At 38.1% G+C, this 20915-nt stretch overlaps 3 protein-coding genes and 1 pseudogene across 3 annotated transcripts; 3 read left to right on the top strand and 1 right to left on the bottom strand.

Moving 5' to 3' along the window:
- The first annotated feature begins 824 nt into the window (after nt 1-824).
- LOC141835573 (uncharacterized) lies at nt 825-1806 on the top strand (annotated as a pseudogene).
- A 1428-nt stretch (nt 1807-3234) lies between these two features.
- LOC141836470 (uncharacterized) lies at nt 3235-5125 on the bottom strand. The gene has a single exon (XM_074723971.1). The coding sequence runs from the start codon at nt 5016-5018 to the stop codon at nt 3411-3413; it is 1608 nt and encodes a 535-aa protein (XP_074580072.1). The 5' UTR covers nt 5019-5125; the 3' UTR covers nt 3235-3410.
- A 2230-nt stretch (nt 5126-7355) lies between these two features.
- Nucleotides 7356-14408, top strand: LOC141835572 (uncharacterized). The gene is made up of 7 exons (XM_074722966.1): nt 7356-7473; nt 7573-7628; nt 10252-10482; nt 12110-12236; nt 12311-12411; nt 12567-13316; nt 13396-14408. The coding sequence occupies exons 1-7, from the start codon at nt 7356-7358 to the stop codon at nt 14233-14235; spliced, it is 2223 nt and encodes a 740-aa protein (XP_074579067.1). The 3' UTR covers nt 14236-14408.
- Nucleotides 14409-15857: 1449 nt separating this feature from the next.
- On the top strand, nt 15858-19997 carry LOC141836336 (uncharacterized). Its single transcript, XM_074723803.1, has 8 exons — nt 15858-16194; nt 16262-16329; nt 16573-16720; nt 16807-16887; nt 17645-17731; nt 18348-18433; nt 19135-19255; nt 19762-19997. The coding sequence occupies exons 1-8, from the start codon at nt 15943-15945 to the stop codon at nt 19837-19839; spliced, it is 921 nt and encodes a 306-aa protein (XP_074579904.1). The 5' UTR covers nt 15858-15942; the 3' UTR covers nt 19840-19997.
- Nucleotides 19998-20915: the final 918 nt, after the last annotated feature.

Below are 20915 nucleotides of genomic sequence, written 5' to 3'. Positions count from 1 at the left end.
TAGATAGGTATCGTTTTTATATTTAATTGGTTCATAAAAATATTAAGGAGAGAAAATAAATTAATTTTTCAAAATAAAAATATTATTAGATAATATATTCTTTTTTATTATCTATTTGACACCATCTATATATAACATAATTAATTCGCCAACCAATTTACCTTGCCTAGCTAATAGCCTTGATCAACCCATTAATTAGCTAGTAAATTCTTTCAGTGTAACTACAGACCTATTTTTCACTTCCCTCTCTCCCTTTAGAATGATTTAATTTTCGCATGATGTTGTGGCAATTAAAAAACAAATTATTTTTCTCAATTAATCTGGGTTCAAAATTCATACAACACATATACGTGACTTTTGAACAAGTAGTGATGCTGGGACGCCACATTATTAGCTACCTTATTTCTTGAATTTATTTGATAGATGAAATATAAGATCAGGCCATCCATCATAAAATAAATCGGTGTAAATGATATATCATATTTTTAAATTTTAATTGCCGTTAATTTATACTCTATCTGATCAATATGCCCATCCGACCAAACCAATCTGATAATTCCAATTAATTGCCTTGCTCAACCAACTCATCACCCAACCCATCGAATACAATGAGACCCATGCTGCACAATTGATTCGATTAGCTTGTTTAACCCACTTAACTTACCCTATGTGTTAGTTAGACCCACCTAATAATCAACCCTACCCTATGTGTTATTTTAAAATTGAAAAGGTTACTCCTTATTTATTACTTACAAATTTCAAATATCAATTTATTTGAAATTATGTGTTTTTGCTGCTTTCCTAATAGTTTAAACTAAATACAAATGAGGGTTATATTTCAGAGTTCGTTTGGTTACTTAGTTATCACGCAACTAAAATTATAAACAATAAAATATAACAATTCTAAATTATATAATAAAAATTTGTTTAATTGAAAGTTTTAATGTATATCTTAATTTAATATTTACGCTCCCTCCGCCGCACAATTCGATAAAGATTTCGGCCCTAAGCTGACGCCGGATGTAGTTTCCCGATTCGGCGAGGAATCTCGAGTCGTCAGAAACGATCTGAAGGGCATATTGGAGCTTCTGCAGAAAAGACTGGAAGGTGTACTTGACGGGAAGGTTGCAAATTGCAGTTCGATCGATTCCGATTGGAAAATGAATCAGGTTCTCCTCTCCTTTCTTGATAATTATCTAACATCTCACTCCAAAATCCATAAAGATGCTGCATTGAGAAACAATTGCTGCAGGATGATCAATTCTTGTTCCAGTGGAGGTGTGTGCTGCACAATTCGATAGCAGAAAGAGTGAGCATTTGGGGAAGTCCCCTGAAAACAACAGGCCTGCTCGCCACAGGCCCTTCTCCTCCATCAATGACGCTTTTATCCAGCAAGATCAAAGAAGTAACAAATCTAAACCGTCAAAGAAGTCTCTTTTTTTCTTCTTCTTTTTCTTTCCATCATTGCTTAAGCTTATTCTCAATCTGTGATCTCAGTGGTAAGATGGGAATCTGCAAACCAAGACCACAACAAGCAACGGCAGCTCATGGATGCACGAGAGGTGGAGCTCAGTCGCTCTGCATTTGGACGCCGAGACTTGGGTTTTGCAATACGAGCAGAGCTGTCTGTTTCAGGGGCGAGGACTGATTCCAGTGGCGTGGGAGGCGCTGAGGCTGAAGACGCTGAAGAAATTGAAAGGGCGAGTCTTTCGCACGCTGAGGCAATGCTGCAGTCTGGAGCAGCATCAAATGGCAAATGATGCGAGAGGGGCGGCAGGTTTTGGAATCGTGAGTTGCAAAGGCTAGGGTTTTGCAGATGGAGAGGGTCGGCGGATTTTGGAATCGGGAGCTGTAAACGACGAGTTCGAGAGTTCGAGGGTAATTTGATATTTGATTAAAGTTTAAGGATATTATTATCTTAAAAATAAGTATTGAAGGATATTTTCATATTAAATTTATTATTACCTTGTCAAGATAATCAGATTCCGAAATTATAATCTATTTTATTGACATGGCAGTAATATTATATTAATCTAAAATTATTGAATAATCTAAATCAAATAAGATTATCATTGATAGATAATCAAGATTATCTTTAATTATCAAAGATAACTTTCAACCAAACGGTTCTCTCATAATATTGTATCTCCTCTGGAAGCAACTCTCTGTAGCCCAGTCCTCACAGAATCAGAGTCCCAACTATTGAAGGCCAATTAGGGAAGAGAGACTATCAATGACCAATATTTGATCCGATTTGAGGAGGGTTAGGCTCCTCCAAAAAAATGTTTCTGTTTAAAAGATGTAATATTTGAATACAAATCATGGAGAGCCCCTTTTTAGCCGTATGATTTGATCGCTTATCGATCGAAAGACAAACTACTAGAGAGTGGTCATCTGCTACGGAGATTCATTCCTGATCGTATCGGATGAATATATAAAAAGTAACCCTCTCCATAAAAATTTAAAAATGAACTCACTCTCTTACACAGCAAACTATCAGAAATTCAAACAGCATCAACTTGTAGCTTTTACATGTCTCCTGAAGAAGCAGAAGAAGAAATCGTCATTTGTTCCTTAATCGAGAATCAGAAATCATGAAAAGTCCCAAATTTCCGTTCCTCCTAATGTAAGAATTAACACAATCATAGACTGGTATTCTAAAATTAGGAGCGACATTGTTTACAACCTAAGATTTGCCTGACATGGTTTTAGAGGCAATGTCATCTTATCAAATAGTTTGTCCAGACTACGAAATGTTACTTATTCTTTCATGCAATGATATGCGATCCCCAGCAAGATGAAGGCTGTGAAAGATTCTATTGGTCTCTGTCTAGTTCTTGAACAGCATGCATGCAGTGGTGAACTGTGATCCAACATGAAATTATAATTTGTTCATTACTTGGAAGATAATATAATATCTAAACCAAAACAATAGATCACTAATATGAAAGAAAAAGAAGTTAAGCAGAGATAATACTCAGTTACAAATCTAAAATCAATATATTCCATTAGACTATATCAAAAAAGCAAAACAACAATCACTTTCTGCTCATTCAATGAATTATGTGTAAGTGTAGAAGCCTGGCCAACTAAACAAAGGCATAGGTACTCTCAAAAGGTTCTGAATGCGGGACTGCGGGACCAGAGCACGGGGCCCGAAGGGTTTCTTTTGTCACGCCACTATACACTCAAAGGCATACGTCACGCCACTATACTATACTACTATACTCAATGTGCAAGCCCAATGCATGCAAACCAATCCACACGAGAACTCAATTTACAGACAAAAGATCAGACTATAACTTTTTTTTTTTTACTAGTTCAAATCAAACAATGGTTGAAGAAATTAGCTATGAAAGTAAAGTAGTTTGTCCTTGGAAGTACTTGAGATAATGGAGCACGAAATTGCTTCAGATAAGATCATCATCAAAGAGGCTGCCTAAAATCATGATCTCTTCTTCTTGCTGCTGGTCTTCCACTCGTTGCTTCTCTCTAATTGAATTCAGTTTCTCAAACTTCAGACCTTCGCGGAATCGAGCAATGAAAATGTCAGCCTTGTTGTTAACATCAGGGCTTGGGCAGAACACCGGCGCCATGTTTGTTGCCGTGCTATCGGATTCTCTGCTGTGGGTGCTGACCTCCTCATTGTCCGAGAACGGCGGTGGAGGGGGTGGGAGTAGGGGAGATGGAGGAGAGATTGGGAAGTCAAAAGGATCAGACTTTTGTTTCCTATTGTAGATGATTGGTCGTGGTGGCAAAGGAGGGTGAGGTGGAGGAGGCGGTGGTGCTTGCTTTCTTGAGCAGTGGGTTGGTGGATGTGTTGATGGTGGTGCCTTCTTTGAAACCCGAGTTGAAAATTGGGGAAGTGGAGGCGGAGGGGGAGGCGGAGGCGGAGGGGGAGGCGGAGCAACTGGAGATGGCGAGTGGAATCTTCGGTTCTTATTCTTCTTATGAGAAAAAAGGTTGTGGAAGACAGAGGAAGGGGGTGGCGGCGGGGGTGGCGGCGCAGGGGGCCAACGAAAGGAAGTCGGCTCGATGTAGTGCGACAAATCCTCGTGGCTTCTCCTCGACTTGCTTCCTCTTTTCTTCTTCTGGTACAATGAAGCGATGGCCGCGGCGATATCCTTAGCTCCACCTCCGCTTCTCTTCCTAGGGTTTCTGTACGCAGGAGGTGGTGGCGGAGGTGGCGGCCCCGGTGCTGAATAGGATGTTTGGTTCTCTTGACCTCCCAGGTTCCAAGCTTGCTCCAGCTCCCAATCCCGGACATCCTCCACCGTCCTATTCCTCCGATGGCGAGTCCTGGGGTTGCTCTTGCGCTCCATCTCCCATTCCGGAAGCTTCTCGAGACTCCTCCCCCTTCGGTGTCGCGGATGCGGTTCTGCCGCAGGCGGAGAAGACAGCGAAAGCTCCTTCCTGATTTCCGTTATCACTTCCTTTTCTACCAAATCGTCCGGAATCTTATGTGCAGTCATCCTCGACGGCAGATCCGGCGGTGCCATACGAGGAGGCGAAGGAGGAGGCAGTGGATATCTCGACCTCGGAGAAGGGATCCGCCGGTGAGCAACCGTATCAATGACATTTCCTCTCCAGTCTGCCAAGCTCTGGCTTTCTCGAACGCGTGACTCCGGCTTCCGGCGATACAGCTGCGTGTCGTCGTAGTACCGCCACCCGTCGTCAGCGACACCCCACGCGGGTTCCTGCCTCAGATCTGGGTAGGAGCTGCTGCTGCGCAACCGACGAATCTGCGTAGGGGGGTCGCTGATCCAGGCCTTGGGGGAGGATGCAGGAGGAGAACCTTGGACGTCGTCGTTCCGGCGGGCCAGGACGCCGCAGAGAATCGCGAAGACGACGAGGACGAAGTTGAGGGCATCCCATCCGGTGCGTATGAAGGCGGGGCGGGAGGAGGAGGAAGAAGAAAGGAAGGAAGGGAGGAAGAGGAGTAGGAAGATGGAGAAAGGGACTAGCAAACCCCACGGCGTGATCGTCGGAGGAGGAGGATTGGCTCGTTCTCCTTCCATGGGAGTGAAGGCACAAAGCTCGCTTTCTGTTTTGATGGCGATGGGTGGGTGTGTGGGTGGCGAAGCTTTCAATTGAAGCTTTTCTGACTTGTTTGAATGAAATGATGATGGAGAGTTGCTGGAGAGAGAGCTGAAATATTTAAATGAAAAAAAAAGGATAAATAACTTATACTTTGTTCACATTTTATTATATGTTTTTATCTACTCGGATGGAATTAAAAAAAAAATTCTTGTTTTGCTGATCATGTGTTAACAAGTGTGGTGATAGATATATAACTTCATCATTCAAGATAGAAGGTAAAAATTAAAAAGGACATCTTTTATTTTTATTATCTTAAAAAAAGTGTTCTATTTTTTAAAATAATATTTTATTCAATTTGTTTTAAAAATAATTTTATTATATTTGCGGCAGATTTAGTTAAAATTATTTATGTTAAAATATCAAAATTACTCTAAAATTACTACAGCTTCCAAAAATTACTATTTTTAGAAAATTACTACAATTTTAGAAATATGCACACTCTTCGGCCTTCGCTTTGCTACTTGCGTCCTGTGACCGTTACACAAGTTGTCAAAGCAAGCAAAGCAAGCGCAATGCTGCTTCGTTGCAGCCCATTTACAGCTAACCACAGCTGCTGCGCTCACACTTCCGGTTCCAAGAAAATGCCTGCCTATCAACGGCAGCTTCTTCACAGCACCACGCTGCTCCAGCTTCTGCCTTCTAGATAGTTCCGAGAAAACTACAAGCTACAGAAGGAATTTCCTAAAGCTACTCTCTCAATCATGTTTATTTAATTTAACAGACCTGTATAAATCACTACGGTTCTTTAAATAAAATAGATAAAAGAATAAAATAAAGCTAGATAAGGTGTAAAGTATCATTGCATATCCAAGTTTTAGCCTCTGATGCCATACGCGCAGTATATTTAATATTTTCAGAGAATTTCAAAATCACTTATGAGTTTTAATTCTATAATTTTCTTCACTTACTTTGTTTATTTTCAAATATAAACTTATAGTAAGTATAAAAAATAAATTAAAATTTTAAACTAACAATCCATAAAAAATATATATTGATTGTTACAGTAAGATAATATTTAATATTGAAATTAGCACTAGATTGACGATCTAGAAACATGCTGAGCGTAATGAAAAAATAATAGCTAGCTAGCTAGCAGTCAATCCTTTGGCTCGTTGACTGACTTTTGGAGTACGTACGCATGTATATCAACCTACTCTAATTGCTTAGTGGTGAAGATTAGAAAGAAGACAAAGCAAGTAAAACCTCAGTTGCATGCATCATCATATATATCGATGATAAGTAATCATCCGATTAGGCAAGAAATGACTTGAGGACAAAGGAAAAGGAAAAGGTCAATCAGGCAACATATATAGCTTGGGACTCAAGAAGGTAGTGTTCTACTAGATAACGTGAAAACTAAAAACAAACTTGTCTGATTCTGATTGGCCAAATCGATATATTATATTAAGCAACCTAATCGTTTTTAAGTGTTTGTAGCATATGATTCAATTCATGCTATGGAGAAAGTGCAAGCTACTTTTCCTCCGCGGTTTCAGGTTTTGCGTGTGATATTTTAAGTTGCATGTTAGAATTCTGATGTAACCCACGAATTCTCTCCTCTCGATCGGTGACAACCTGGCTACAAACAATAATTAACGTGTGAGTCATGATATCATATATATTATCATTCATCTCGTAAAGTCATTTTCGTATTGATCAGATCACTCTATTATCATGGTCTCTTTTCTATATATCCTAGCTAGTTGGCTATTTGTCACTTTCATTAAAAAAAATGAATAAAGCGAAGGATGAAGAAAAAGTTATGTGACATATATATGTGCTAGCTTTAAAGAAGTTTATTTAGTTTGAATAAGTTATTATTAATTTAGAATTTAAATATTTTGGGTTAGTGGTAGAGTTTAATAAGTCGATAAGTTAATTTTCTCATATTCTAAGTAGGTTATGAGATATTAGATGACATAAATATATTTTAGGCAAGTAGGAAGACACCCCAACCACAGGGGTTGCCAATTGAAGTGAGTCAGCCAGTGATTGTTCCTCCGTCCTCTCACTCGACCAAGGCTGGGACTTCCCAAGTTGAGGCAAGCTCCTTTGGTACTGCACCAAGCTCTTCATCTCTTTCCCATGGCCCTATCCCATCGAGCCTGTCACAAGGTAATCCTCCCCTCTTGACAAACCTGTCAAAATCGTCAACCCCACATCAGAAAGCGGGCCCCTCGACTATGAGTGCAGATTAAGGATAGGAGATTCCTCCAGAGACACTGTTCGAGGAGGTGCTAATATTGACCGGCGACATGGCAATGATGTGGCATCAATCTCATAAGGAGGCGAGACACAAGTCCTTGAGAGGTTTAGCAGAGTCAGTCGTGCTAGACATGACTGAGGTAAGAGCTCGTAAAGCCAATTGTCAGGGTGAGATGATTCTTTCACTACAATTGATTTAAATCATATGGGCCGAGATGCTAGAGCTAGTTGCCCAATTAAGTTCCTGACTTTCTTCGCTCTCAATAGGAACTGAGAGCTCGAGTCAACAAACACCTCCTGGTCAAGAATTGGATGCGATGAAGGTAGAAGCAGAGTCACATTGGGTCGAATGCATAGTCAAAATAGAATAGTTTCATTTGATGCATCAAGAACTAGACACAGCTAAGACTGAGGTGGCCTCAATTAAAGCAGTCAAGCAAGTCCCAAGCTCACATAAAGAAATTGAAGTCGAAGGTCTCATTGGAGAAAAAAATAATAGAAGAAGGCTCTGATTGCGCTAGTATTGATAGAGACCACCTTAGAGAATTATAAGGTAGAGCCGGAGGCACGAACAAGTGCATTGGATGTGAAGAGGGCCAAATGTGAGACTCAAAAAGTTGAGCCTGAAATGGAGATCCTGAAGGCTGAACTAAAAGCCCAGAAGGATAAATTGGAAAATAGGGAGGCAAAACTCAAAACTTACCGGGCTAGGGAAGAAGAATTCTGAGCCACCAAAAAGAAAGAAATATATGATCAACTCGGTCGCCGCATGTTCGCCTTCCTACATACCTCCGCTTGAACTTTTCCAGCATGAAGAAAGTTTGTGATCGGATTCTCATAGATGGTGCGAATTTGTTTCTATCTGAGATCGTTGTCCGATGAATCAATAATTAAAGAGCCCATGCATGTTGAGGTGGAGGAGCAAGATGCATTGATGGTGATGATGGCATCAAGTATGTCTGTAACACTTAAATTAAACAAGAGTTAGAATATGCATCGAGATGGATTCGACGTGGCCACTCTGACATTTAAGTTAGCACAGGACAATGAAAAGTAGTCTATTAATAGAAGAAGGAAAAGTCCCCTAGCTCGTACCTTTTCTCTAGGGTTTATATAATTACCTGAAAAGCACCTCCACGTCAAAGTCAATGGGGAGATCAGATTTAACAATCGTTAGTGACCTCTCCATTCACTGGATGTCACATGTTCGACGGAGGACATCTAGTGGACTAACTCTGACAACAACATAACTACCTCACTCTCCACACGATGCCACACGTTTTGAAATATTCGCTATTGTTGTCCATTTTCAAAAACGGTTGAACTAAGGTTGGTACTGAGGAGTTGAATAGTTAGGCTGATGGAATCGAAAAGGTTGGATCTTTTGGGGTCGATGGTGAGGAAATGGGTAAATCGAGTTGCATGGTTGAATCGAGGAGGTTGAGTTCTTTAGGATCGTTGGTGAGGAATCGAGGAGGAGTCAGGTGAATCGAGTTGGTGAAATCAAGGAGGCTGAGTGTCTAAGTCCTCTTAGATCAGTGGTGAGGAATCAAGGAGTCGGGTGAATTGAGCTGGTGGACTCGGGGGACTGTTTTAATCTAGCTATGCTTAACTTTGATCTCCACCTATGTTTAACTATTGACTTAACTTTGTTAAGCTATAAATCTCTCTATCCACCATATAAGATGTATTGAAAAATAAGAAAACCAATATTAGGTCTCACATGCAGCGGATTACATAGAATTCTAAGCTATTAGTAATTTTGATAGAGACGTCAATAAATTTAGTGGTGAGATATGGGGCTAATAAAGATATTTTACAGTTTAAACGTGCAAATTATGGATCAAATCTCTCATCTAAGCTAATTAATCATGACAAGTAAAATATAACTACTTAATTGAATTTGCCACACTAAAACTAAAATTGAAATAAGAAGAAGGACCATAAACTAGGATCTACGTGAAAGCGTGACTAAAAGTAAGCAGGCAAAGTCTTGCATTTAGCACAAACAGATGAAGCTCATTGTCCTAAGTTCTAATCTGAAAAGTAGCTTATGGCCATAGTTCTTAAACCGAGCAATATCTAGAATTTGATCAAAGTCTTCTATATTGAAATTCAATACCATCATATTTCAAGCAACTTTGAATAATCTCAATTCTCAACCCATTTAGAAACCATTGGCAATATAAACTTATTTAATGGAAGAGTAGTAGCTAAAGAAGTATCCTGAACAAGTGGTTGAGGCATTCTACATTCTAGCGAAATAATCGCAGATTCACCTTTGTAGGATCTCTCTTGTGTATAGTTTAACTAAATGAAAGACAAAATACATGCGGGTTACAAACACCTGAAATCAGAATACTGCGCGCCGAGAAGTGAAACATATACCACAATATCATAGGAGATCGATCGTTGACGATTATAAAGAAAGACCTACATCCAATTAAGTTTAAGTTCGGTTATGAAAAATATTCTTGTAAATTTCGATAAGAAATGTTAAGTACTGATTTTTTTATAAAGGAAAATATATATTAAATTTAAAATTTGCTAAAATTCTAAATTGATAAAAAAAAAAGACGAATCGAATTATTAAACATCGTTGAATTATTAGATTTGAATTGAATCCATGGATAAGTATGAAAATAAAGATTATATACATTTAAATCAAAATTAAATTAGATTTGATTTGGTCATGAATCAATTAAATGCTTAAACCATTCAATCTATTAAATCCTAAAGAAACTTTTTCTTTCCTTTTCTTTTCTCTCAGGATTTCTCTCCACTGCCGCTCCGCTACGCGCGGACGCAATCCCTCCACGCGTCGGCCGATCCTTCCTCTCTTTTTCTTCTTATTCTCAACTGTTCCTTTTCTTCCAGCCACCAAACTGCAAGCAGAAGATTTTAGAGCAATAACAGTAGTTTTCTTCTCTTAATTCTTCCAGTCAGCAAAACTGCAGTTTGTCCCACCCACAACAGCGGCTGAACTATCCTCTTCCGGTTTGCCCTTTCTCCGCTGCTCTCTTCAACTACAGCAAGCTAAGTATTATTGCTGTTAGCTGTTCATTGCGGCAACGAAACACCTCCGTTGTTCATCGAAGGAAAATTTCAAGATACGAGTTCGAGCAGCTTTCGGTGACCTACCAACACTCAAAATTTTTACTATATATAAAAATAGAGGTACGTACATCTATCTTCGATTCATATATTTAGTTTTGTATATGCATAAATAAATACAATGAATTATATAGTCTTGTATAACTATATATATTAAAAAACAATTAAAATGATACTTAAAATAACAAAATAAATTTTAAAAATAATTAAAATATTAAAGATAAATAATTGATGTTATTTCATGTTCATATAGATTTTATATGAGAATTGAGATGAAAAAGTGAATTTAAAATTTTAAAATAGATATTTTAAATTATGATATTTATTTTTAGATTTGTTTGACTTTCCATACTGTTTATATTTCTTATTGTTGGTAGTTATATAATGTTACCTATAGACCTTGTAATGATATTAAATGAATTAACATGTTTCATATTGTAATGATACTAAATGAATTAATATGTTTCATATTAAACGTTCAAATGAATCGATAAACATAAATTTAAAATTTAATAATTATAATAAATTAAATATAATAAGAATATTAAATGGAGAAAATTAAATACTAAAAAGTAAAATAAACTTCAAGTTTAGTCTTATATCAAAATATATATCTGATTATCCATATGAATTGTTGTAGTATGAGTCACTTATCGTCAATATTTATTTGCATGATGATGTTTTATTATTGTATTCCATTGATGAGGAATTTTTAATCCATACACTATGAAAGCATTAACTCCAAATTCACTTATTGGCATATTTAGATCATTGATATATGATTTATAATATTTATCAATATTGATATTATACTGTTGTTGATGATCATTTTACATGTTAATCAAATAATAAAAATTAAGAATTCATCTTAATTGATGGTAACAGATGATAATAATTTATAATGTTAAATTTTAATATAAAAATATTAGATGATTATAGATATATATTCATGTATAAATTAGAATTTAAATAAGCATTTAAAGTTGTTATAAGTGATTATGACTATTTTATTTTCTAGATCAGTCACATAAAATTAAATCTATACACATTTTTTTTTTCAACAGACACAAATTCAGTAAACCTTTCCCGGCCAATTGTATTGGAAACCCAGTTGCCACTGCAAACTAAATAATAGCGGTTTACTGGAACCACTATTTTTTCTTTATGAAACAAAGTTAAAAGAAAAGAAAAGAAATAGCAAATTTGTAATTATACGGAACTTAATTGGTGATCTGAATGAAATAAATTTGGAAGAAAAAAACACAGATACACTTCCCCTTCATCCACAATCTGCAGCATTCCTTGTTGCTATATGCATCCCCACGTAATCCAACCATCGACCTGTTACTTAAAACACACTGCGTGAGACGAAGATCAATCCATCTAACGCAAAACCACGCACCGAATCAGGCAATAAAACGCATCATTCATGTTCATCTTCCCAAGCAATAACATAGAGACCTCTCTCAGCACATAGAATCATCACAAAACAACTACAAAACCATCTGATCGGAAGGCAAAGATTATTTAATCCGTTTCACGCGATCGCTGTCACAATCCTCTGTTGTCTAAGTCCTAACACAAAATAAGGCAGATCAATTTCAAACAGAGACAAAGGAGCGTTTATATTTAGTTGTTGCAGCATTTTATATATTTGTTTCATGGGTGATGATTCTTGAATTAATGCTAGAGGAAAGAAATGTTGCTGGAGATCGAGATGGAGGACGAACGACCATTGCTTCCTCGACTATGCATGGCCGTAGCAATTCATCTCACCAGCTACATCGTTTGCTACCTTAACGTATTCCGCTCCAAAGGTATGCATGGTTTGCATGCTTCTGATTCATCTATAAGTAAGTGGTTTGATTTTGATGCATTCTCGTAATCGAAGGAACGGATGAATCTGAAACTGAAAATAAATCAAACCTCCTCAGGCCCACTTTTTCATGCCGAGGCCTCAAAGACAGTCTCCTTGCTCTGCAAGATCAAAGAGTAAGAGTTAGAATTCTAGTTGTTAGATTTAGTTTTGGCCCTATCGTTGAGTTATTTTTTTGAAATACACTCCGTAGTTTTAGATTAGCATGCTGTTTTATCTCCGTAGTGTTATTTTTCTCTATTATTGTTCTAAATGACCTTAAATTGTAAAGAAAGAAGAACCTCTTGCACAGATCGTTCATGGAACTCCTTCGACAATAATGAAGATCGACACGACTACAATCACCAACCATGACATCGCTCAACAATGTCCTAAAAACCCAATGGAGGAAGAGGGACTCCCTTTGCAGGAAGTAGTGCAAGAACCAGAGAAGAGGAGTCCTATAAAACCTGATAGTATCGAGTTGAAGGACAAGGAAAAGGAAGCAGAAATTGTATGCCTCAGTAACTTGGTTCGACCCTTCCGGGAGAGGAGCAGGAGCCTTGAGACCGAAATGCTCGAGTGTTATGCATTGAAAGAGCAGGAGGGCACCATTAGAGAGTTTGAAAATCGACTGAGAATAGCATTGCTAGAGACGAATCGTTTGACACTCAAGATCAAGTCCCTAAAAGAAGAGAACCAGCAGCTCAAGCTTGAAGCATCAGAATCCTCGAGAACCATGCGAGAGCTCGAATCTGAAAGGACTGAAGTAACGCAAATCAAAAGGAAAATGGAATCTATTCGCGTTCAGGCTAGGGAAAAGATAGCATCTCTGGAGAAAAGGATTAACTTGCTGCATGATGAGGTGGAGCGCAAGGAAAGCAGAGAGAAAACTGATGCACTTTATCAGTTGAACAAGTCTAAAGAACTAGAAGAGGAGGCTGCTGAACTAAGACTGAAAAACTCCATTCTGACGAAGGAAAATCTGGAATTGGGGCAACGTTTGGATTCGGCAGAAATTTCCAACTCCTCTGACAAGCTGGTAAATGATTCCTTCAAGAATAAAATTTAGCTTAGTACAACTGCTAATCGAAATCACCTTAACTAACAAAATCATGCAGGCAAAAGTCTTTGACGAACTCAACCAATTGAGAGAAGCAAACCAGGAATTGCAGAATATGTTAGAGCAGCTTCGTACTGACCACTGTGCAGATTTGGAGGAACTAGTCTATCTCAAATGGCTCAACGCCTGTCTGCGGTATGAGCAGCATCATCAGACATCTCTGGGAAGAGTAGAAGCCAAGGATCTAAGCAACTGTTTGAGCCCCAACTCAGAGGAGAAAGCCAAGCAGCTCATACTTGAGTATGCATTTGCAGGTTTTGACAATATTGAATATTCTTCACAGGAAACCAATGAAGGGGATCATGAGCCCACAATTGATGAACCGTCAACAAAACAAGACATCCATGCAAGAAAATCAAAGCTTCTCGGCAAACTTAATAAGCTGGTAAGGAAAAAAGGCAGCAAGAACAGCAAAGTTAATCGGGCCGATGGAAACCCCAACAAAGGAACATCTGGTTCAACTTGTTCTAATGATGAACCCAGTAAAAGATTTTCTTTTGACAACATTGCATATTGCTTTACCGATGAACATTCGTTAGCCAATAATCTGGCAACAGCTGAGCCTCCTGCTACCGAAACAAGGGAGAAAAAATCTTCTTGGTTTCGAGCTGCTTGTAGATCTCCTTTATTTGGTGCAGGTCAAAAGAGGATTGGGTTAGATCAAGAGGGTAGAGTTGCACGCTGCAAGAGTGACCTGGGCACTTTCTACAATTTCAGAAGAAAGGCAAGAAATAGCATGAATGACCAGATTGATCCATTTCGCCTAGAACATGACAGCGTACTGATAAATAAGTATGCCGAAGCTTTATTGAGTTCTCGCAGTTCATTAGAAATATAGAGACGATCGACTTCCTTGGCTGAAGTTGACTCTGAGGATGTTAGGAATTTGATATAAAACATTTTCAGTATAGATGGTAATGTCTATGCATTTTGCTCAGCACTGCAGTGTCTAAATATATATACAACAAACTTGGTTTTAGCTATCAAAAGTTGAGGTTGAATCAGAAATAATCTGGGACTGTCATGAACACAATTTCTTGTATTCTGCTCTCGCATGATCATTGTCATTTGGAGTGACAAAAAAATAGTTCCGTTGCACATGCAAGATCACTTGTTTTGAATTTGTCATTGCAGTAGATATATATCCAGGTGCATGTGGAAGTATATATTTGGCAGGATGAGGAGGCAAAAGGCTTGGAAATAAGTTTCATCCTTCGTTACCAGCTACATTCTGAAAATGTGGGGAGAATCCAGTAGATCTCTCACCATCCATTTTAGCAAATTCAGGGTCCGCCCAAAGTGGGCAGATGACGAAGGATGGAAAAAAGATAGGCTGAAGTTGGTTATCTAAGGCAATCATTATTTTGGTGTTGGTAACCGTTGAGTCCGATTAGTCAATTAATAAAATTAATTCTAATTTTACATCTCTCAATAGTTCCACATGAATGAATTGATATGAGATAGTACCTTGTTCCATTGTGATCAACTGTAGCTTCTCGATTTAATTTCTCATAGATGGTCATGGGATCAACCTTGTGGAGTTGCTAGGGTGCAAATTTCACCTTTTGTAAAAAAGGTGTATAGTTATGTGTTTATCCTCCCTAATTGTCCAGGGTGCCGAGATAATGCAAAAGAGTTCAGCTCTGGCAAGCCTCAAGTTTACCCTTTTCCAAGCTGTACATTGAACAACCTCAACTTAAGCCTTGCCTTTGCCTCAACTAATGCATTCACAGTTTACTGATTGTATTTGATACTTGAAATGTTCTTTTCTTCCCTTTGTATCTATGTGAACACTTGGATACAGATATTCTAAATGGAAACGTATTATTTTTATTCATCACATATGAAAACAGTTTACAAATAACTGTATTATGCACTAGAATCTGCCCCGTTATCAATTACTCCTACCTGACTCTGAAACATATAGCTAATTGCTCTACTCGTAATATCTTTCCTTTGGGACCAACAAATGCATCACAGTGACGCCATTGGGTGAGGTCTGATCGTCTCTATTACCTTGTCATAGATTTATATAGGACTGAGACGAATCCTCTAACCCGTCTACCACAAAATCGATCGCCGGACAACCATTGTTCTCCTCCACTGCTCACACCAAACTAACGGTAACTACATAGGCCCATATAGCGAGCAACGGAACGGAAAAGGAATAGGGTGTCCAAGCCAAGGAGTTCCTATAGATGGATTATCAATCGAAGGTGTGTAGGGAGATAGAAACGGTTCTGTATTTTATCTCGTGGAGATCAGATCATCATTTTGCCCATGTAAAAAGTCTCTTGCCAGGCCCAGCGCAGCTCAAAGTAATAATAAACACATCGGCCCAATGTAACAAGCAGCAGCTCAGAAGATTACGATGTAGCAGCCCAACAACTCCGCAAGCTCAGAAGATTGCTCAGACGCGCATCCGTCTGCGTAGCCTGCTTGTGATGTTCGAACCGCCACGCGTGCCTCTTCCTCTTGCTCTCTGGCAGACCACCAACGAAGATGGCAGCATCAAAGCTACGGCCTTCTGGTGGCCGCCTTCTACATGGCCTCCGTCGCTCCTTCTCCCTCGCTCATCCTTAGAGCTTGTCCAGGAAGGCTTCCCCTCCCTCGTCTTGCTGCCGTCGCTCGTCCTACTTCGCTTGGCTGCAGAGATCCCCGACGAGTGCCTCGCCGCCTCTTCAACGGAATCGGTGCCTGTCTGCTCGACCAGTTGGCCCAGATGGCCTCTGGTCTCGGATGGCGCTCTTTCGCGGCATCGGCTCGACCTCAGCCAGGAGTTTCTCCCGTCGAGCAGGTCCTCTTCGCAATCCATAGTCCCCTTTTTTCGGATCGATGACTGATATTGTGGATTGATGGTGCAGGTTCTGAAGAGTGTCGAGTGGCCGGAGAAATTTCCTTTCAAGGACGAGGATTTCAGCCGCTTCGATGAGTACGTACTCTTGACCAAACTTTCTCGAATTTTTATTGATACCTAAATATGTTAATATCTTGAGATGATAAACTTGAATTTGGAAGAGCCTGTTTTTCTGGTCTCTCAGAAGTACTTCGTGCTATTCTCAATTCATCAAACATCTCTAATTTGTGGTTGTGTGTGATAACTAATGGCTCACAGCAGCTCTTTCAACAATGTTATCCAGGCCTTTTATTGACCACGATAAAATGTCTTTTACAGATCTACGGATTCTCTATTTTACTCAGAACCTCGTTTTGTGACACACATTGATGATATGGCAATTCGTGCTCTTACCAAATACTACTCGGAAGTATTTCCTCCGAGTAACTCACCGGATGTGTGTTTACTGGATTTATGTAGCAGTTGGGTGAGCCATTCTGGACATCTTTCTTATAAATCTTTCATTGTTCTTCCTCGTATATTCTTCATGTCTTATCCTTTGTTCCAATGCAGGTTAGCCATTATCCTGCAGGCTACAGACAAGACAAAATCGTGGGGATGGGAATGAACGAGAAAGAACTTGAGCGAAACCCGGTATATATATTTTTGATGCCTTTAGTTATGTCAAGTTTACATATTTATTTATTTTTCTATTAACAATCACAACATTAATACATTATTACTATTATATATATATTTATTATATATATTGTTTTGTCCCTTCAAAGATAAATGTGTATGGTTGATCTGATGGTAAAACCTGCTTTTTTACACGCAACTCGAGTTCATCATTATTTTCGTCATTTAGTATGCTCCCCCTCCCCCAAACTTAAAATTTACGCCCCCTCAAACTTAAAATCCTAGATCCGCCCCTGATTTTATCCTTGTACTTAAGATGGCATTTTTGCAGTAATAGCATTTAGCATTATAATTTTTTTTCATTACCTACTAACAGATTAGCAATGATAAAACAGCAAGGAATGACAATTTGGTGTTTCTAATCCATGCTACAAATCTAGATCTGCACTCAAAAATATCTTAATAATTTTTTTTTTCAAGACAATCATTCATTAATAGTTTATTTAGGTTCTTGGCAAATTCAACGTTAGGCCTTCATGTATGTGGTGATGAGTAACTGGTAAAGATCTTTAAACAATTAGCTGTAATCTATGATCACTGTGCTGATTGTCTTTTTACAGTCAAAAGTACAAGCTAGAGTTTTGTTAAGCTGCAGAATTATATTCTCAACCTTCATACTGCAATGTTGAATGACCTGTTGGGTTCCATGCCACTTGAATAATCTGTGCTATTATCTTTTTTGCATTTTAAGCAAAACCATTTTTTTTTGCAGGTTTTGACAGAATATATTGTGCAAGATCTTAATGTTAACCCTAAACTTCCATTTGAGGACAATACTTTTGATGTTATAACCAATGTGGTATGTGATCATTCTGTTGAAGTATTGATAAGTTTTATCAACAAAATTCATTTACTCCTTTTAATCATTACTAATAGTTGAATTTATTTCAACCTATTGCTATTTTAGCTATTTTAGAATCATGGACAATGAGTTTAAAATCACTGCTGTGATCCATAATTTTTTGTGATTATCAACTTTTGGACATTTTTATTATTTGCCATCATTATTTTTCATCAACTGCTTTTTGTTTAAGCAGGAACACCATGCTAAAGTAATCAGGAAAGCAACCTGACCTTTCAGTCAAACAAAATAATATTTTGAAACTTATTGATATATTATCATTTTTTGTGCGTTTGGACATCTATCATACATAACAATGTTTGCCACTCAAAAATCGATGAGTTTCCATCTAATTCCTTCATTTAGGAATACTTCTTTATAGATAGATTATCCAAAAAGCAATAAGCAGCTCATTGATCTTCAATTACTATGCTAGTGCCCTCCTAATGGGTCATTCTGCCTCTGTAATTGTTCATCTAGATGCATCTGTCTTTTCATGTTTATGATATCATATCTTATCATTGATTATCAGTCTGACCCGAACCTTCTGCATGTTTATTCGCTTCTATTGCAGGTTAGCGTTGATTATTTGAACAAGCCAATTGATGTTTTCAGAGAAATGCAGCGAGTACTCAAACCAGGAGGGCTGGCTATAATGAGGTGATATTCTGTCTACTATCTCAAATCATTTTTAACTCCCTCCAAAAAATGAAGTAGATGCTAAAAATTATTCAGATATTTTGCCTACAATCCCACCCTATCCTAAAAGAGAAGTCAGTGCAAAATTTTCTTATATTCTATCTAGCATCTCTCATTCTTTTAATGCAACAGTTCAGTTAATCCATCTAGCGCAGGCTGACTGCTCAGCTCATCTTACACATTTGTCCCCACCGGTCCACTTGCCCTACCCATTTCGCATGTCTTTCCTGCCTACCATCTGGTTCTATCTAGTGGCCCAAAATTAGCCTGTCATGCCCAACCGGACCATTCTGCATGATCAGGTCCACTTGGCCTCTACGACTTGCTCAACCTACTTTGCTATTCCCAATATACAATTACTTAAATAATTATATTGTAATTTTTTTTTAAAAAACCAAATGTAGGATTATTTATCCTATAGGCATTCGGAGGAATAAAATATCTATATCCATGAAGCAAACCCATCATAATTCACAGCACCATTTTTTTTTAAAAGACAAAAGTTATTAGAAATGAAAAACATTATGTAGTCTACAGACCTCTATCTTCATTTGCATCTAATATCTTTTAGCAATTTGTTGATCCTTGTATACTAGTGGCTCTTCGCTTGCCGACCTCCTGTAAGCAGACTGCTAACTTTGTGTGTCTTATACATTGAACAGTTTTTCAAATAGATGCTTTTGGACAAAAGCCATCTCTATTTGGACATCAACTGGTGATGCTGATCATGTTTGGATTGTAGGTGCCTATTTTCATTATGCTGGAGGCTTTGAACCACCCGTGGTACGTTCTATTCCTATTTATCATGTTCTCCATTGGTACACTGTCATTGGCTATTCCTTGTGTTATTTGTTAGCATATTTTTCTATTTTCTATTTTTGCATATTTTCTTGGAATCATTGTCAAGAAACCTTACGAGATGGTCATTATTGGTTTCAAGTCCATTGAAGGTGTCTGGTAAGCTACCTGCAATGTGACTGACCATAGTGTAGCTACCAACTGACTGAATACTTATTCTTCAGTTTGGTTCATGGAATGTCACAAGAAGCAATAACCCCTACCTAGTAAGGAGGGTAAATGCTCTCATCCGGCTGCATTGACTGCTAGTGTGCAACGATGGTGTGTAGCTGCAGATGCACATCATGAGTGAAACCTCTTACTCATTCTGAAATAGCTCCAACTTCCCTTGTGTGCTTCATTGCAATGTTTCCTTCACTTGCCATTTTTATGTTGTTCTTATGACTGTTGTAGTTTACCTCATCTCCCAGTCTTGATTGTTAATGATGCAGGCTGTAGACATATCTCCCAATCCTGGGCGTTCAGACCCAATGTATGTGGTATACTCCAGAAAGCTATCGACCGCTTGAATCAACACTGCTTTACTAATCAAATGCCAATTTATTATAAGACTTATGTATGCCAATGCTTGATGTTCGCACCTTTTTGCCCAAATTGTATATTATACCCAAATGTTTAACACAGTCTTCTTGTCCCCTGTCTTACAATTCGAAATTATTAAAATGCATCGAATTAGTCCGATTCAGATTGAAACTTTAGCCTACTGGACCAGCGGTCTGGTCTTAGTCTGTATGTTGAAATAAAATTGTTAATTTTGATTTGAGCTTATATAAGCCGTTAAAAATTTTGTAATTTGTGTGTAAGTTAGTATTATGTTAGTATTGTAATTAAAAATGAATAGTTTTATATTTTGAAATATAAAAGAATTCCTACCAAAGTTCTCTCGATGAGAATATCTACACGTTTGTGTTCCAGTATGCCGAATTCAACCTTAGTAGTTGTGTTAAGCTACGGGTGGTAAAAAATCCATTTTTTTTAAAAAAAACTTTTTTTTTGGGGGGGGGGGGGGGGGAGTGACATTTTCGCTGAGATTAATATTACTAAGTGATTCAAGAGCTTGAGTCGTTTAAAGAACGAAATCAATCTGGATTTTGATTTGATTAAGTTGAAATTTAGTGAGGATTAAACCTGATTTAAATGAGAATATTTAAGTAAAGTCAATTATATGATGTGCTATTAATTGTTAAGTAAAGTCATTAGTAAATAGGAGGGAGGGGAATGGGTATTTAAAAAACTAAGTAATTACTACAAATTAATAAAAAATAAATAAATATTTTTCAAACAATTATATAATCCTTGTCCATTTTTAAATAGGCAGCCCTGCGCAGTGCCCGATTATTCCTGATCCGCCTTCCGCTAATCCTTGCGCATTTATAAATACTCAGCCCTGATTTTTACGGTGACACTTCCAGTTCGCAGCCGATCTCTCCCAACTTTTTTTTTCCAGTTTGCAGCTCATCTCTTCAAACATCTGTTTTTTCAAGCTTCCTCTGCTCATGATCTTCCAAGAATTAGTTGTTTAACTTTCTAATCCTTGATACCTAAACTTTGGTGGTCAACGTTCCTCTTCTACCAGTAAGTATCC

The sequence above is a fragment of the Curcuma longa genome, chromosome 10 (genome assembly GCF_044706935.1).
Source record: "Curcuma longa cultivar G26 ecotype Majalengka, Jawa Barat chromosome 10, ITB_CL_G26_1.1, whole genome shotgun sequence".
NCBI lineage: Eukaryota > Viridiplantae > Streptophyta > Magnoliopsida > Zingiberales > Zingiberaceae > Curcuma > Curcuma longa.
Note: the sequence above shows the minus strand (reverse complement) of the source record. Positions and strands in the feature narration are given on the sequence as shown.

Bases quoted from the DNA above. Each gene is read 5' to 3' on its own strand.
- LOC141835572 (XM_074722966.1), top strand. From the start codon at position 7,356: ATGGCAATGATGTGGCATCAATCTCATAAGGAGGCGAGACACAAGTCC. The intron at 10,483-12,109 runs GTACGTACATCT...AATTAATGCTAG, and splicing joins TACTATATATAAAAATAGAG to AGGAAAGAAATGTTGCTGGA. The intron at 12,237-12,310 runs GTATGCATGGTT...TCGTAATCGAAG, and splicing joins TAACGTATTCCGCTCCAAAG to GAACGGATGAATCTGAAACT.
- LOC141836336 (XM_074723803.1), top strand. From the start codon at position 15,943: ATGGCCTCCGTCGCTCCTTCTCCCTCGCTCATCCTTAGAGCTTGTCCA. The intron at 16,330-16,572 runs GTACGTACTCTT...TGTCTTTTACAG, and splicing joins GATTTCAGCCGCTTCGATGA to ATCTACGGATTCTCTATTTT. The intron at 18,434-19,134 runs GTGATATTCTGT...TACATTGAACAG, and splicing joins GGAGGGCTGGCTATAATGAG to TTTTTCAAATAGATGCTTTT.
- LOC141836470 (XM_074723971.1), bottom strand. From the start codon at position 5,018: ATGGAAGGAGAACGAGCCAATCCTCCTCCTCCGACGATCACGCCGTGG.